Source organism: Exophiala oligosperma, assembly GCF_000835515.1.
Source record: "Exophiala oligosperma strain CBS 72588 unplaced genomic scaffold supercont1.9, whole genome shotgun sequence".
NCBI lineage: Eukaryota > Fungi > Ascomycota > Eurotiomycetes > Chaetothyriales > Herpotrichiellaceae > Exophiala > Exophiala oligosperma.
In genome coordinates this window covers 892,290-905,604 of record NW_015622826.1, presented here as the reverse complement: position 1 = coordinate 905,604, position 13,315 = coordinate 892,290, and the positions used below count along the sequence as shown (strand labels likewise).

The window sequence follows — 13,315 nt, the reverse complement described above, 5'->3', positions numbered from 1 at the left end:
GGAAGATGGTCTTTCCAGGCCACTTTAATGAGCCCAGATAAGGAAGGTCAGCCTCGTTCGAACTTTTGCGCCGCAATTACCTTACGTTACGCACTGGTGAATCCGTGGAACGGCCATGGCATTTTTTCAATCATGGAGAGTCCGTGTCGGTGATACCCGTATTGGCTTATTCTCATGATTCATCGCTCCGTGCTTTTACAATAGATTCTGTCGTCGTCGGATGCCTGATTGTTCGCCTGAAGCATGTATTCCCTTTCCAGTACTGCTTGGGTTGCTCTCCGGTCCCGCCCAAAAGTCTCCGGTCCCAGAAACCCAGGACCTTGGAGTCGGCCGACAAGAGGATGGCGCTCGAACTGCAGTTCCCGAGACCCTTGGCAGGTCAGGCTTTTGTCCGGCTGGCTGTTGCCCTGCTGGAAAAAAAAGGACACCAAACGTTCGGATTTCGGAATACAGCCTCAACCGATTTAGATCAGCCATACACAGGCGCCCGTTCGTTCAGCCTTGCATCCACAATTGCTTCAACGACGTATCCCACGTAACTTTAATCCAGGATACGATACCACGATGATCCACGTTTGACTCCTATTCTGACGATTTTCCCCTTTCGAGCATGTCGCGCCCAGTGACAGACGGACAAATTCGTCCAGAAGCCTTCGGACACTTGAAAGAATCGCCGTCCTTTGTTATGGCGTCCATGCGCAATACCAACGTTATGTCCCTTAACTCCACTACAGGACCAGATGTCTCCTTGACAATGTCTCCGAAACGCTGAGAGTATATATCTAGGTGGTAGGTATTGTCCTTATCAGTTGCTCTCTCTCTCCCCTAGCAAGTAAATCGTCTCCTTGTTTCTCATCCCTCTGTCCTTCGCTTCCACATAGCATCAAGATGGCAGCTCTACAACCCTCCGCAGATGCGTCCGCTGCTACCTCCCAAACAGATTTCTCGAAGCCTCCTCAACCTGTTGTCGAGTCAGACAATGAGAAGAAGCAAGAGCAAGAGGTCAGCCTGTCTCGACAAATCTCTGGATCTGACAACTCGGTGACTGTCGAGAAAGATGACGCCCTGGGTCGTGAGATGTCACGCATCGACACATCCGATTACCCTTCTGCCTTCCCCTTGGCCATGATCGTCGTGGCTTTGGCCTGCAGTATTTTCCTGGTGGCCTTGGACATGACCATTGTCGCTACAGCTATCCCGCGTATCACCGATCAGTTCCACAGTCTTGACCAGGTCGGCTGGTATGGATCTGCCTTCTTCTTGACCATCGGCTCGTTCCAAGCGACGTGGGGAAAGCTCTACAAATACTTCCCTTTGAAGATTTCATACCTGGCCAGCATCTTCATCTTTGAGATCGGCTCTCTCATCTGCGCCGTGGCCAACAACTCCACCACGTTGATCGTGGGGAGAGCCATCGCTGGTATGGGAGGAGCGGGTATCGCTTCAGGCTCCTACACCATCATCGCCTTTTCAGCTCGCCCTAAACACCGACCGGCCTTTACTGGTCTGATGGGAGCCACCTTTGGTGTCGCCTCGGTCATTGGCCCTCTCCTGGGCGGCGTCTTCACTGACAACCTCACATGGCGTTGGTGTTTCTACATCAATCTACCTATCGGAGGCGCGGCCGCAGCCATCATCTTCCTGTTTTTCCGAACACCCAAAGCCGCACGTCCACAAAGCGCGACACTGAGGGAGAAGCTCCTCCAGATGGACTTTCCCGGCACATTCACCATCATGGCGGCCATCATCTGTTATCTGCTCGCCATGCAATGGGGTGGCACCACCAAGGCCTGGTCCAACGGGTCCGTCGTCGCTACTCTCGTCCTATTCGGCGTCCTGGTTCTTGCCTTCCTTGCCATCGAATACTTCCAGGGTGATCGAGCACTCCTCCAGGGTCGTCTGATCAAGGACCGAACCATCGGCGCCATGTGCGCATTCATCTTCTTCACCGCCGGCTGTTTCTTCATTCTCTTGTACTACCTGCCCATCTACTTCCAAGCGACTCGCAACGTGTCTGCCGCCAAGTCTGGGATCGACAACCTCCCTCTCGTCCTGGGCGCCTCTCTCTTCACAATCGTCTCCGGTGGTCTCTTGACGGTCTGGGGCCACTACATCCCCCTCATGGCCCTGGGTTCCATCCTGGCCTCTGTCGGCTCCGGCATGATCTACACCCTCGAGATCGACTCCGGCAGCGACAAGTGGATCGGCTACCAAGCCCTCGTCGGCATCGGTTTGGGTCTGATCTTCCAGATTCCCGTCATCGTCGGGCAGGCCGTCGTCACCCCGTCAGATTTGAGCTCGGTGTCCGCCATCATCTTGTTCTTCCAGACCATCGGCGGTGCCATTTTCATCTCGGCCGGCCAATCCGGCTTCACCAACAAGATGCTCAAGGAGATCCCCAAGAGGGCTCCAGGGATCAACCCGGGCCTCGTCATCGCGACCGGGGCCACCGACTTGAGAAAGGTGTTCAACGCGGAACAACTCTCCGGGATCCTGTCGGCCTACATGGAAGGCCTGCGTGTACCGTTCGCCATCGCCATTGCGTGTGCCTGTGTCACGTTCGTGCTGGCCTTCACCCCCAAGTGGGAGAGTATCAAGGGTAAGGTCAAGTTGGACGCAGGTGCCTAGAGGCCTTTTTCTTCTTTTTTTTGGTTGTGAGAGAAAGTGTATGGATATGTACGTGTGTGTGGACGTGCCTTGTGTGTGTGTCGCCGTCAATCACCATCAAGTTGTTGTAACGAAACGAAATTTCTTTTATTACGATGGTTGACCTTTTTGTTTTTTCTTACGAGTATACAAACCATCTGGTTCGGTTTTGTCGTCGTCATTTTCCAACATCCAAAGGTGTTGCAGCGTACGGGGGACGGGGGTGTTTCTCTCAACGGGACCTGGGGATCCAGGAATTCAGTAATCATGGGAAAATATAGAAATCCAAACAAGTCGGGTTTCAGATTCAGATCCCCTCTCATCATCTTATCAGGTCACCAGCTATTTTGTTTCTTAATATGACGAGCCGAGCTAGGTGTTGGTGTGCCGTGGAGACTGTCATCTCTCTAGATTTGAGATCAACAGGAATTCATTTGCTTACCAGAATCGACGCAACTTTTTGCCAAAAAAACCCCCCAACCTCCTAGGTACATGATGAATATCAAACTACCTACCTACCTACCTACCTGAACAGGTACATTGAAACCCGGCTCACCCCCCAGAATTTGGAAGACCTCGGTAGGGGTTTGGGGACAGAAAAAGGAGCAGTGGTTGACAAATCAATCGACAGGACGGATGGATCATTCAATCGTCCATCTGAACCGTTCAAGACCAAATTAGGATGTAGAGGGTCCCTTTTTCCGGCCATTCTTTTTCCTGTTCTGTACTATACTGTGTAGGAACAAAACACAAAATGGACCCTTTCCCTTTACCCTTGCAAGGACTATATGCATTTGTTCCCTTCCACTTCCCCCATCCCGGTCATCTCAAGAATAAAGATTCACGACGTCTTCTTTATCGGTAATACAACCGTGACTGGCATCACTCACGAGCTTCGCATACTTTGCCAAAACGCCCCTCCGGTACCTGGGTTCCGGTTTGTTCTTGGACCATTCTTCCCTCCGTTTCGCCAATTCACCCTCGCTCACACTGACATCCAAGGTCCTCGTCTCGGCGTCGATGACAATCTCGTCCCCGTCCTCGACCAACCCGATCGGCCCACCTTCCATGGCCTCGGGCACGATGTGCCCGATCAAGAAACCGTGCGAGCCTCCACTGAATCTTCCGTCCGTGATGAGCGCGACGTCCTTGCCCAACCCCGCTCCCATGATGGCCGAGCTGGGCTTCAACATCTCCGGCATGCCCGGGCCACCTTTGGGCCCTTCGTAGCGGATGACGACCACCGTCTTCTCGCCCTTTTTGATCTCCCCGCGCTCGAGGGCCTCGATGAACAAATCCTCGGCGTCGTAGACCTTGGCCTTGCCGGTGAACCGGAGTCCTTCTTTGCCGGTGATTTTGCCCACGCTGCCACCGGGCGCCAGACTACCTCGGAGGATCTGAATGTGGCCCGTCGGCTTGATGGGGTCGCTAAAAGGCTTGATGATGGTCTGGTCGCTAGGAAAGTCTGGTGCATTCTCGACGTTCTTCTTGAGTGTCTGTCCGGTGACGGTCATCCCTTCACCCTTGACCACACCCTCTTTGATCAAGAATTTCAACAGTGTCGGGATACCGCCAATGTGGTGTAGATCGTTGAACACGTATTTGCCGCTCGGTTTGAGGTCGGACAAGAATGGAGTTCGGTCGCTGACGGCTTGGAAATCGTCAATGGACAACTTGACACCTACCGCGTCTGCCATGGCGATCAGATGGAGCACGGCGTTCGTGCTGCCGCCCGTGATCATGACCAGGACCATGGCGTCCTCGAACGCGGCTCGTGTCATGATTTCGCGGGGACGTAGGTCCAATTTGAGCAGGTTCTTGATCGCGCCACCCGCGGCGAGACACTCGAGTTGTTTCGCCTTCGACACGGCCGGGTTGCTAGAGCTGCCGGGCAACGACATACCCAGAGTCTCGATCGCACTGGCCATGGTGTTGGCTGTGTACATGCCACCGCAAGCGCCGCTACCGGGACACGCGTGGCGAATAATGTCGAATCGTTGTGTCTCGTCGATTTCACCAGTGATGAATTGTCCGTAGGCTTGGAAAGCCGACACGATGTCGATGGGGGCATTGTTCTGTGTCGAAGCACATCCGGCCGCAATCGACCCACCGTAGACCATGATGGACGGTCTGTTGACACGGCCCATGGCCATGATCACGCCGGGCATGTTCTTGTCACAACCAGGGAGTGAGATGTTGGCGTCGTACCATTGGCCATTCATGACGGTTTCGATCGAGTCGGCAATGATTTCCCGCGACTGCAGCGAGTACCGCATGCCGGATGTGCCCATGGAGATGCCGTCGGATACACCAATTGTGTTGAACTGCATAGGCGCCAGGCCCGCATCGGAGACACCTTTGCGTACGATGTTGGAGAGATCCATCAGGTGCATATTGCATGGGTTGCCGGTGTACCACACCGACGAGATACCGACTTGGGGCTTGGCCATGTCGGTCTCCGACAGCCCAGTGGCATATAGCATGGCCTGTGAGGCGCCTTGGGACTTGGGTTGGGTGATGGTGCGCGAAACACGATTGAGACCGGTGTCATTGGCATCTTGTTCAGACGAGGAGCGGCGTTGTGAGGATGTTAAGGTACGGCTGTGGTTTGGACGACGATTAGCATTCCTTACTCCTGCTTGACCTGCGCACGATGAACAAGGAGGAGCAACATACATGTTTTGAGAGAAAAGGCGGCCTTTTGCCTGGCGCAGGCGCAGGCTTCGCAGTGATGCCGAGGCCTTCATTGTGTATGAAATTGAGAGGAGAGGAGGAAGTGCTTCGGTTTGCCCTGCGGCCCGATGTCTTGACAAACTCCCACAAAAAGGATCAAGTGAGTCACAATCTACCCCAGCCGCCTGATCTACAGCTGAAAGCCAGCTGTGAAGCTTGACCGACACTCCAATACCGTGAACGAGGTTGTTGCAGGGGAGGAAATGTCACGATGGGCGCAGGCGAGTTTCTCCAAAATCCGAAAATTATTAACCCAGGTCGAGAGAGCAAAGAATCAAATCGCGGGCATCGAATGAACCGGGATCGGACTTGGACCAATCGGAGCCTGCATAATTCGAACCTGATCGGGGAGGCTCAATCAACTCCGGCCGCATATACGGAGTACAACGACTACTATAACTCAAGGGCTGTACTCTGCGATATCCGTGGCCAACAGGAGCATCAATAACCAGAATGTATGTTCAGTAGGCAGTGAAGAATCTCGTCTTGTCGTTTCGTCCAAACTGTTGTTCAAAAGTACAGAGGAAGAAACAGAAGAAGAAGCCCTCGCCATGGACATGGTCAAAAATAAATCCGAGCACCCTTTTTCCTCGGCAGTCGGATGAATCACGATCTTAACCAATCCCGTATCAGCGATTTACCAAACCCTGGTCCGTCTATCGCGCGTTTCAAGACATAATACAGGCTCATACCACAGAAAGACATTTCTCGTCACTATGTTGTTGTTACAGCCTCTCCTCTTCGACCCATCTAAGGCCTCCGTCGACTTGAATTCCGTCCTTGACCCAAGGCATCTCACGGATCTCGGCCAGTGGTTTCCGCCGTGTGTTTCGTTTCAAGAGCGCGTCCACACATAGTTCCGCCCCATTGAACTCCTTTCCCTTTTCAGGATCCCAATTCCCGTCCTCGTCTCCGTATTTGACCCAAGCCCATTCACATCGTGCGATTCGGTGAGGTGTGCGCGCTCTCAAGGTGGCTGGATCTCCTCTCGCACCAGGCAGGGGGTCAAAGGGCAAGCGACCTTCCATCAGTGCATATAAAAGAACACCCAAAGCCCATGCGTCCGTCTGGCGGCCATCGTATGGCTGGCCCATCAAGATTTCCGGAGCAGCATAATCTTCACTCCCGCATCTGGTGCTTAGTAGCGGGCTCTCTGGTGGCTCAGGTATCCGCCGCGACAGACCCATATCAGTCAAAGTCACCACAGCACGGTCTAGTGTCTGCCAATCCTCGACATCGGAGTGTACTCGCACTGGAATATTGAGCAGCACGTCTGTCCCGGTCAGCGCAAGAAACCAATATAGCAAGTGGGTGACCTACTTTCCAACTTGATGTCTCGGTGCACAACGAACTTCTGATGAAGATATCGTGCGGCTGAAACAAGCTCGGCGAAAATTCTTCGCACAAGTGCTGGAACCAGAACCTCTCGGTATTTGGTAGCAACCTCAAATAGATCTCCACCAGGACAGTAATTCATGACCAGCAGAGCTCGCGCACGCCCGTCGGTTCCAAAGGCTTTCAAATGGACCAAAGAGGGATGTTGAATAGCGTTGAGAATGTCCACTTCTCGCTTCAGCCCAATCTCGATTCGGTCGGCATCTGCACCACCAGCAGGTCCATGTTCAACTACCTTCACAGCCACCAGTCTTCGAGATCGGGCCTTGACTCCAGCCATATTCATGCTCTCTTGCCGATAATCAACACTGTCTTGTCGATCTTTATGAATCAATCGCACTGCCAGATAGACCTTGCTGAACGTTCCCTGACCAAGGATACGGATCGCTTCATAAGATCTCGGCTCCCCAGTAGTGATGCTCTTCGCGTGGAAAACCTCCAATCGGGGACGCTTGGCCGCTGGTTCATCTTCATCGATAGGCTCAGTTGTAGGGGTAATCGGTGGTGGGGTCGTCGGTCTGGCATGAGATTTGGTGGTTCTCCTGTCGGGGCCGATGAATTCTTCACGATGCATGGGAGTGTCCGTCAGGCCAGAGGGCGGGCCAGTGGTCGATACAGCCACATATCGAGGTTTCGGGACTGCTAAGGCCTCCGGGACATAGTCGCTTACACTTCTAGGATGCGACTCTTCACTCGAAATACCCTGCTCATCGGACAAGTTTGATTTCGGGGGAGATCTGAGTACACCATATCCTTTCCGGCGGGGTGAAGTAGGTGACAAGACAGCCGTAGCAGCAGCAGCAGCAGCAGGGGAAGCCGAAGACTCTGCCTTTGTAGATTTCAAAGAAGAGATCGAGGAGCCACGGGATCGAGTTCTCGACAGCGCTCTCAATGACTCGAACGTACCGATGGTCGGAGAAGGTAGGGGTGTGATATCCAGCATGGCAGCAATTTGTGGAGAGGAGATACTCGTTCCCGGAGAGACAGAGCCCGCAGACGAATGGAGATGTGCTCGAATGCTCGGATGTCGGAGAGGAAGGCTTGAAGCAGAGGAACTCGATCTTAAGCGCGAGTCAGAGTCTATCGAGTGTCCTGAGTTCGACCGATTCATGGCATTGTTGCCATCTGTCCGAATATGCAAGCCACCGAGCAGGATCGCCGCCTCATGAGGGATGGTTTGATAGCGTTCTGGGGAAGTTGACAATTGTGCACTGGGGAATGGGGCATGTTGATTTGCCTGAGAAGCACGGATATTGTTGTGGAAGATGGCCTGTTGCATAGGATCGACATGAGAGGTGTGTGCCGGTGGTGTCAACAGAAAGCGATCTTGAGCCCCCGCCTCCGACTCTTTTCCTTGGTTCTGGGGGAAACGCGACTCGCTCAGGTTGTCATGCACATCTTGAGACCGAGACTGGGGTCGAGGGTGCTTCTGTGACACGACCCGCGGGTCTGCCATGATGCGTGAGAAGGAGGGAAAAGGTGAGACGACAAGTGATGCCCTGAGCGTGGTGTCTGCTTCACTAGCGGGCGCATGGGACAGGCGAGGCGGCGCTGTGAAGACTCATAATTTGGTTAGACAGGAACAGTGGATCAGTCGGTGCTAGCTTGTCAGCAGACATTCTCTGTCGCTGTGGAAGGATGTGGTGGTGAAGGATAGAATGCGCATTTGTTGTGAAGTGACTGACTGTGAAGGGTTACAAAAAGACAAGGGCACCTTCTCAGGCGCGCAGGCAGATGGAGCACCCACCGAAGAAGTGCCATACATAAGCAGCTGAGGGGCTTTGGCCATCCAGGCCTCAGTGGGCGTGGGGCGCCCTGAGTACCTGAGACGCTGTGAGATCAAGCCTGTTCCTGTTTAATCCAGGCGGCTGGACCCCGATTTAGCGCCCGGAAGTGGCAGATCAAGTCTGGATCGTTCACCAATCAAGAAATCTTCCAGGCACTTTTGTAGGGCCTCCGGTTACTAACCTTCTGCCTCTAGACTAACTCGCTTAGGGCATTTACCGTCTTTAAAGATCATGATTAAGGGCAAGTCGACCGATGGGTCCTTCGCTTACTAACTTTATAAATGCTCCTCAGCGGTATTATCCGTGCTCAATTGACCTCGACGTCAATGACCCTGCATATACTCCGTATTAGCTGGACCCAAAACGAACCATGATGAATCATTTCTCATAAATACGACTTCAACTCCCAGCACAAGGTTCCCAATGTCACCCCTTCTCGTGCTTTGATCTCCCGACCTGGCCAAGATTCAGATCCCCATCCAAGACTGGGCTGACGAGGCCGATGACCTTGTCTCACGCCAATTAACAAACTGATGCATATCTTGTCATCTCCGGACAGTGTGGTTCATAGCAAGTGCTCTGCAACATATCTTTGTTCATTGCTGAGCTCTACTCTAAAAAATAGAGAAAAGAAGGCGCATAGCCCCGAACAGCGGATCGAAGGATATTGAAATTGTTATGATCATTGTGGTCCAGTCTGGATTGATTCAAGTGTGCCTCCTGTTCAGCGGGTTGCTTATTTTGCTGCGTACTACGAGTATTATTCCACACAATTCCCCCCTCCATGACAGCCATTTCGGTGAGGGCATATTGGACTATTTGAAAAACGACTTGCCGAAAATGTGGGTATTGTCTCATCTCAGAGCCTCCGTCTCGCCATCTAACATTTCACTCCAATCGATCTCAACTTTTCCAGCTTTTCCAGTGTTTTCGTGTCTGTGGACTTCAGCTTGCTTCACACAAAGGTGGATCGTCTTACCACAAGTGTCCTGTTCGCTCTCTTCCAGCACCTCAAACACAGGCGAATACAGGCAAGGTAGAATTGTGGGTTCGCCGTCCGCTTGTTGCATGAAAGTTCTGTGTACCATGATCAGAACGCCCCCAGAGCGTTCATCAATGCGACTTACCTATTCATGTCGATGATGTACACCTTGATTCGGTACCGCCCGGGCTCGGTTATGACGATGTCCGTAAAGGTTGCATAGGCAAGTGTAGGAATGTCCCCTTCCTGCTCCTGGCTGATAGCATGTATAGAGTCCGCTGTTCTACCACGCAGCAGATCTGTTCGTGGCGGAGCCAAGCTCTGGTCCATCTGTGGTGTCGTAAGAGAGACCAGCACCCAGACTCCATCAAAGTCAGCAATCATCATCCCTTCAACGTCTTCGAAATCATCGTCGCTCTCGTCCTTCGTCTTGTAGTTCTCCGGCTTGGCAGCAGCAAATGTCACAACGATGGGTGACTCGATCGGCACTCCAGCAGCAATTCTGGAGGGTGGTCCGATTGCGAGCTCCATGAAGCAGTGCAAATAGCAATCGAGGGCGGAGATGGAGTCGAGGACCGTCTTTAAAGAGTATCACTCTCCGAAACTGGGAAAAGGCGAGATCGATACCTGGTAGCGATTAGTAGTCTTCTGCATCACGTGGTTGTTAATCTGCACCTTTGGTGTACTCTGATCAATCAAGCCTGAGATGTTTGTGTTTGATCTGGAGAGGGTTGGAACAAAGCGGTGGCGGCTCCTCCAATATGTGTCGATGACTTCAAGGACTTTAGCCCTTCAATACTGAAATGTGATGCATTGTACTTCTGCAGGTATGACTTGGACACTTGGAACTCGTATCCTGGTGTCTACGTGATATGACTCTTGGTACTGACGAGAAGTTATGGATAAGGACTCGTGTTCGAAAGATATTGTATCGCAATTCCTGAGTTCTGCTCAATTGTTGGGCAACGTCTCCACCGGTTCAGGATGTGAAGGGTCCTCTCGTGACAAAACGAGGAACCGAAGCCAAATGGCGCTGGGTGAATCCGACTTTGGCATCTGTGGGCAGTGTGAGGGCGCAAGTCAAGTGCCAATCGACACCTTCCGATTCGTCTTCAAAGGCTGTAAAGGCACCCATAGGGAGGAGATAGTGAGAGACCCGTTTGCCACAAAGACTAGTAGCTAGATCGTATGCTAGGATGTATGCCTATGGACTTGGGCAGCCTACGCCACTTGCATGACCAGATGAACATGGATAGATGTGGTAGACAAACCATAATGGATCATTAACCAAAAGAAGACCGCCACAAAGGGAACCGGCGGTGACAGCTGACCGCCGTGTTGATAGAACAGTGTGCCACCTACTCACACAGGAGGCAGTGCCCACCTCTAGCAAAAAGGGTCGCCCAAGCGCAACGAATCTCGCATCTCGGCTGTGGGTGGATCGACCCCAGTGGTAGAGTCAACGCCAGTTCGGGGTCGTCCATCGGTGACAGGCGAGAGACCAGGTGCTCTGGGACATGGATCTGTGGTTTGGCTGCAGATTGTAGATTCGCGATCGGGTATTGCCTGCCCGTTTCAGCATAAATGATGTAAGATTGTGGCGTCTGCCGTGTGGTATGGTGCCGGGGTTGGCTTGTCCTCCGCCCCTTCAGCCGCGGAAAGCTGGTCGCTTCACAAAGAGCACAGATCCGAGGTCGACATCACACTGAACCACTGTCCTGGGACCTGATCGCCGACATTGATAGATCATTCTGACAGGCACACGCTTGAAGTATGATTGGTGTATCTGTGTAACCTGTGCATGGCGACCGGTGCTGAAGAGAAATATCTGCACACTCTGACCACCGGACAGTAGGGCAAAAACCACGGGAGCAGTGGTATGCCTCCGTGGGTCGACGCCGAGAGGTCGTGGGTTGAGCACGATACGAGAGACGAGGGCAGGCCGCAGAAGTGCTAGTAGGGGCTTGCAGCAGCCTCAAGGCTCCAGGGACGGGGATCAAGCGAAGAATTGCGGAACCGCGGTTGACAGATGCAGGGCCGGAATAAGCCACGTCGCAAACAAATTGCAAATTCATTGAACATATGGAGTATTCTGGTGCCGATCAAGAGAAAGGTAGAAATAGAGATGGACGTGGGTGGTAGTTGACCAGATTTCCTCATGAAATAGTTTTAATGTCAGATAAACAGTCACGAGGTGGATGAGACAGCGACATCTAGCACAGTCGCTCTCCCTTTGGCTCCCTTTTTCTGACACCGACATCGACACTGGCACTCGCTCTGTAGCTCCTGTCATGACTGAATTTGATGCTGGCAATGTCCATGGCTCATTCCTGGAAGAAGAAAGACACGGGATCAAGCCACCAAATCGACACTTTTCCTGATCTCACGTCGACATGTCGTGGCCTCGATTGATGTCAACTGCTATTTTCAGGCATTGACCTTGCATGGATTCTATCATGCGACATTGAACCCTCACACAGAGAGAGATCTACCTCCATCACGACGCCCTTCATGTCTCGAAATGCAAATACAAGAGTCATGGTGATACAGAACAGGCAGTCAAGGCAATATCCGCGAGAGCCGATCTGCCAGCCTGACCATCCTCGCGTCCACCACCTCCACACGGGCAGGACCGATCTTCTCTGCGAGCCCACCTGATTCACGGAGAGCCCCGTTCCATCTCAAATGATTGACGCCGCTCTCATCGCTTCCGGGCCGGGGAAAGAGGTGCTCTACGCAAGCCCGAATCATGAACGAGAAGTCAACTTGATCAGGCTGTCGAAGACATCGCAGCAGTGGGAGCTCCATGGTACTGTGCATACGGAGTCCACCTCCAACAATCGCCAAAACGCCGAGCGACCATGCGGTGATCTGGTCCGATCTTGGTGTCATGTTACACAAATCCCAAGATCGGTGCCACTGCAGCCCTCATCTCACCTGCTGAGCGATGCTGCACAACAGGCGTCTGAGACTGATGACATCTGAGACTTTAAACCATTCTCGCCTACTGCAAGTTGGCATGCGCCACTAAATGCCATTTCCGGTGCAATTTTCACGAGGAACGTCCACAAACAGACAGCTTACTCGCATCAATCGATCTGTTGTAGAGCTGCTCTGGCTCGGAGGGTTTTTTCCCTCAGGGTAGGCACTCGAACTATTACAAAGTCATACCTGTGTAAAAATTTCACTTCAGAACTCAACCTCATACAACATTTTCCACCTACTTCCACAGCCAATCCTTGCCGATAATCCTAATGATCCTTGCATATCTCGAGATTCTTGGTCAACGCCTCGTTTTTGTCTAGTCCAATCAGCTTACCTCGATGGCCAGTGTGCATGAGGCAGTGAGCTCTAGCTATACTTGGGGCACACAGCTCAGAAGTGCAGGGGTCCCAAGATCGAGGAGTCTCATGTTAATTTTTGGGGATAAACGAATCTCCAGCCTAACCAGAGGCCCGAAGCAGAACTTTGGTTGGACCAGTCACCTTTTTATTCTACCTAGACCCGGATGAATCTTGAATGCCTCCCACTTTATCCTTGGTCGCTTCGGAAATAATACGAGAACCATCCACTGGGGAAAAAGACATTGAAGAATTGTAGACTCTTCATCCGGTGTGTGAACCGTCAGTCATTGGTCAAATGAGTCTCTCGATTACACAAGACGCCGGTGACATTGTTTGCGTGACACAACCATACAGGAGGCCGAGAGCCGAGAAGGCAAAGAATACCTTGTGGGGCCTCTGATTGAGGTCATCACCTTGGCCGCGATCCA

General features: G+C 52.5%; 4 protein-coding genes across 4 annotated transcripts; 1 reads left to right on the top strand and 3 right to left on the bottom strand.

Annotated features, from left to right (window-relative positions):
• The first annotated feature begins 808 nt into the window (after nt 1-808).
• Nucleotides 809-3,039, top strand: PV06_08905 (uncharacterized protein). The gene has a single exon (XM_016410288.1). The coding sequence runs from the start codon at nt 889-891 to the stop codon at nt 2,626-2,628; it is 1,740 nt and encodes a 579-aa protein (XP_016259310.1). The 5' UTR covers nt 809-888; the 3' UTR covers nt 2,629-3,039.
• Nucleotides 3,040-3,264: 225 nt separating this feature from the next.
• PV06_08904 (dihydroxy-acid dehydratase) lies at nt 3,265-5,619 on the bottom strand. The gene is made up of 2 exons (XM_016410287.1): nt 5,323-5,619; nt 3,265-5,247 (listed from the first exon to the last, which is right to left on the bottom strand). Exons 1-2 carry the CDS (start codon nt 5,391-5,393, stop codon nt 3,474-3,476), a joined length of 1,845 nt encoding a protein of 614 aa, XP_016259309.1. The 5' UTR covers nt 5,394-5,619; the 3' UTR covers nt 3,265-3,473.
• Nucleotides 5,620-5,945: 326 nt separating this feature from the next.
• PV06_08903 (uncharacterized protein) lies at nt 5,946-8,455 on the bottom strand. Its single transcript, XM_016410286.1, has 2 exons — nt 6,700-8,455; nt 5,946-6,652 (listed from the first exon to the last, which is right to left on the bottom strand). Exons 1-2 carry the CDS (start codon nt 8,228-8,230, stop codon nt 6,105-6,107), a joined length of 2,079 nt encoding a protein of 692 aa, XP_016259308.1. The 5' UTR covers nt 8,231-8,455; the 3' UTR covers nt 5,946-6,104.
• Nucleotides 8,456-9,415: 960 nt separating this feature from the next.
• PV06_08902 (uncharacterized protein) lies at nt 9,416-10,074 on the bottom strand (the record flags this gene model as incomplete). The annotated part of the gene is made up of 2 exons (XM_016410285.1): nt 9,416-9,638; nt 9,689-10,074. 2 exons carry the CDS (start codon nt 10,072-10,074, stop codon nt 9,416-9,418), a joined length of 609 nt encoding a protein of 202 aa, XP_016259307.1.
• Nucleotides 10,075-13,315: the final 3,241 nt, after the last annotated feature.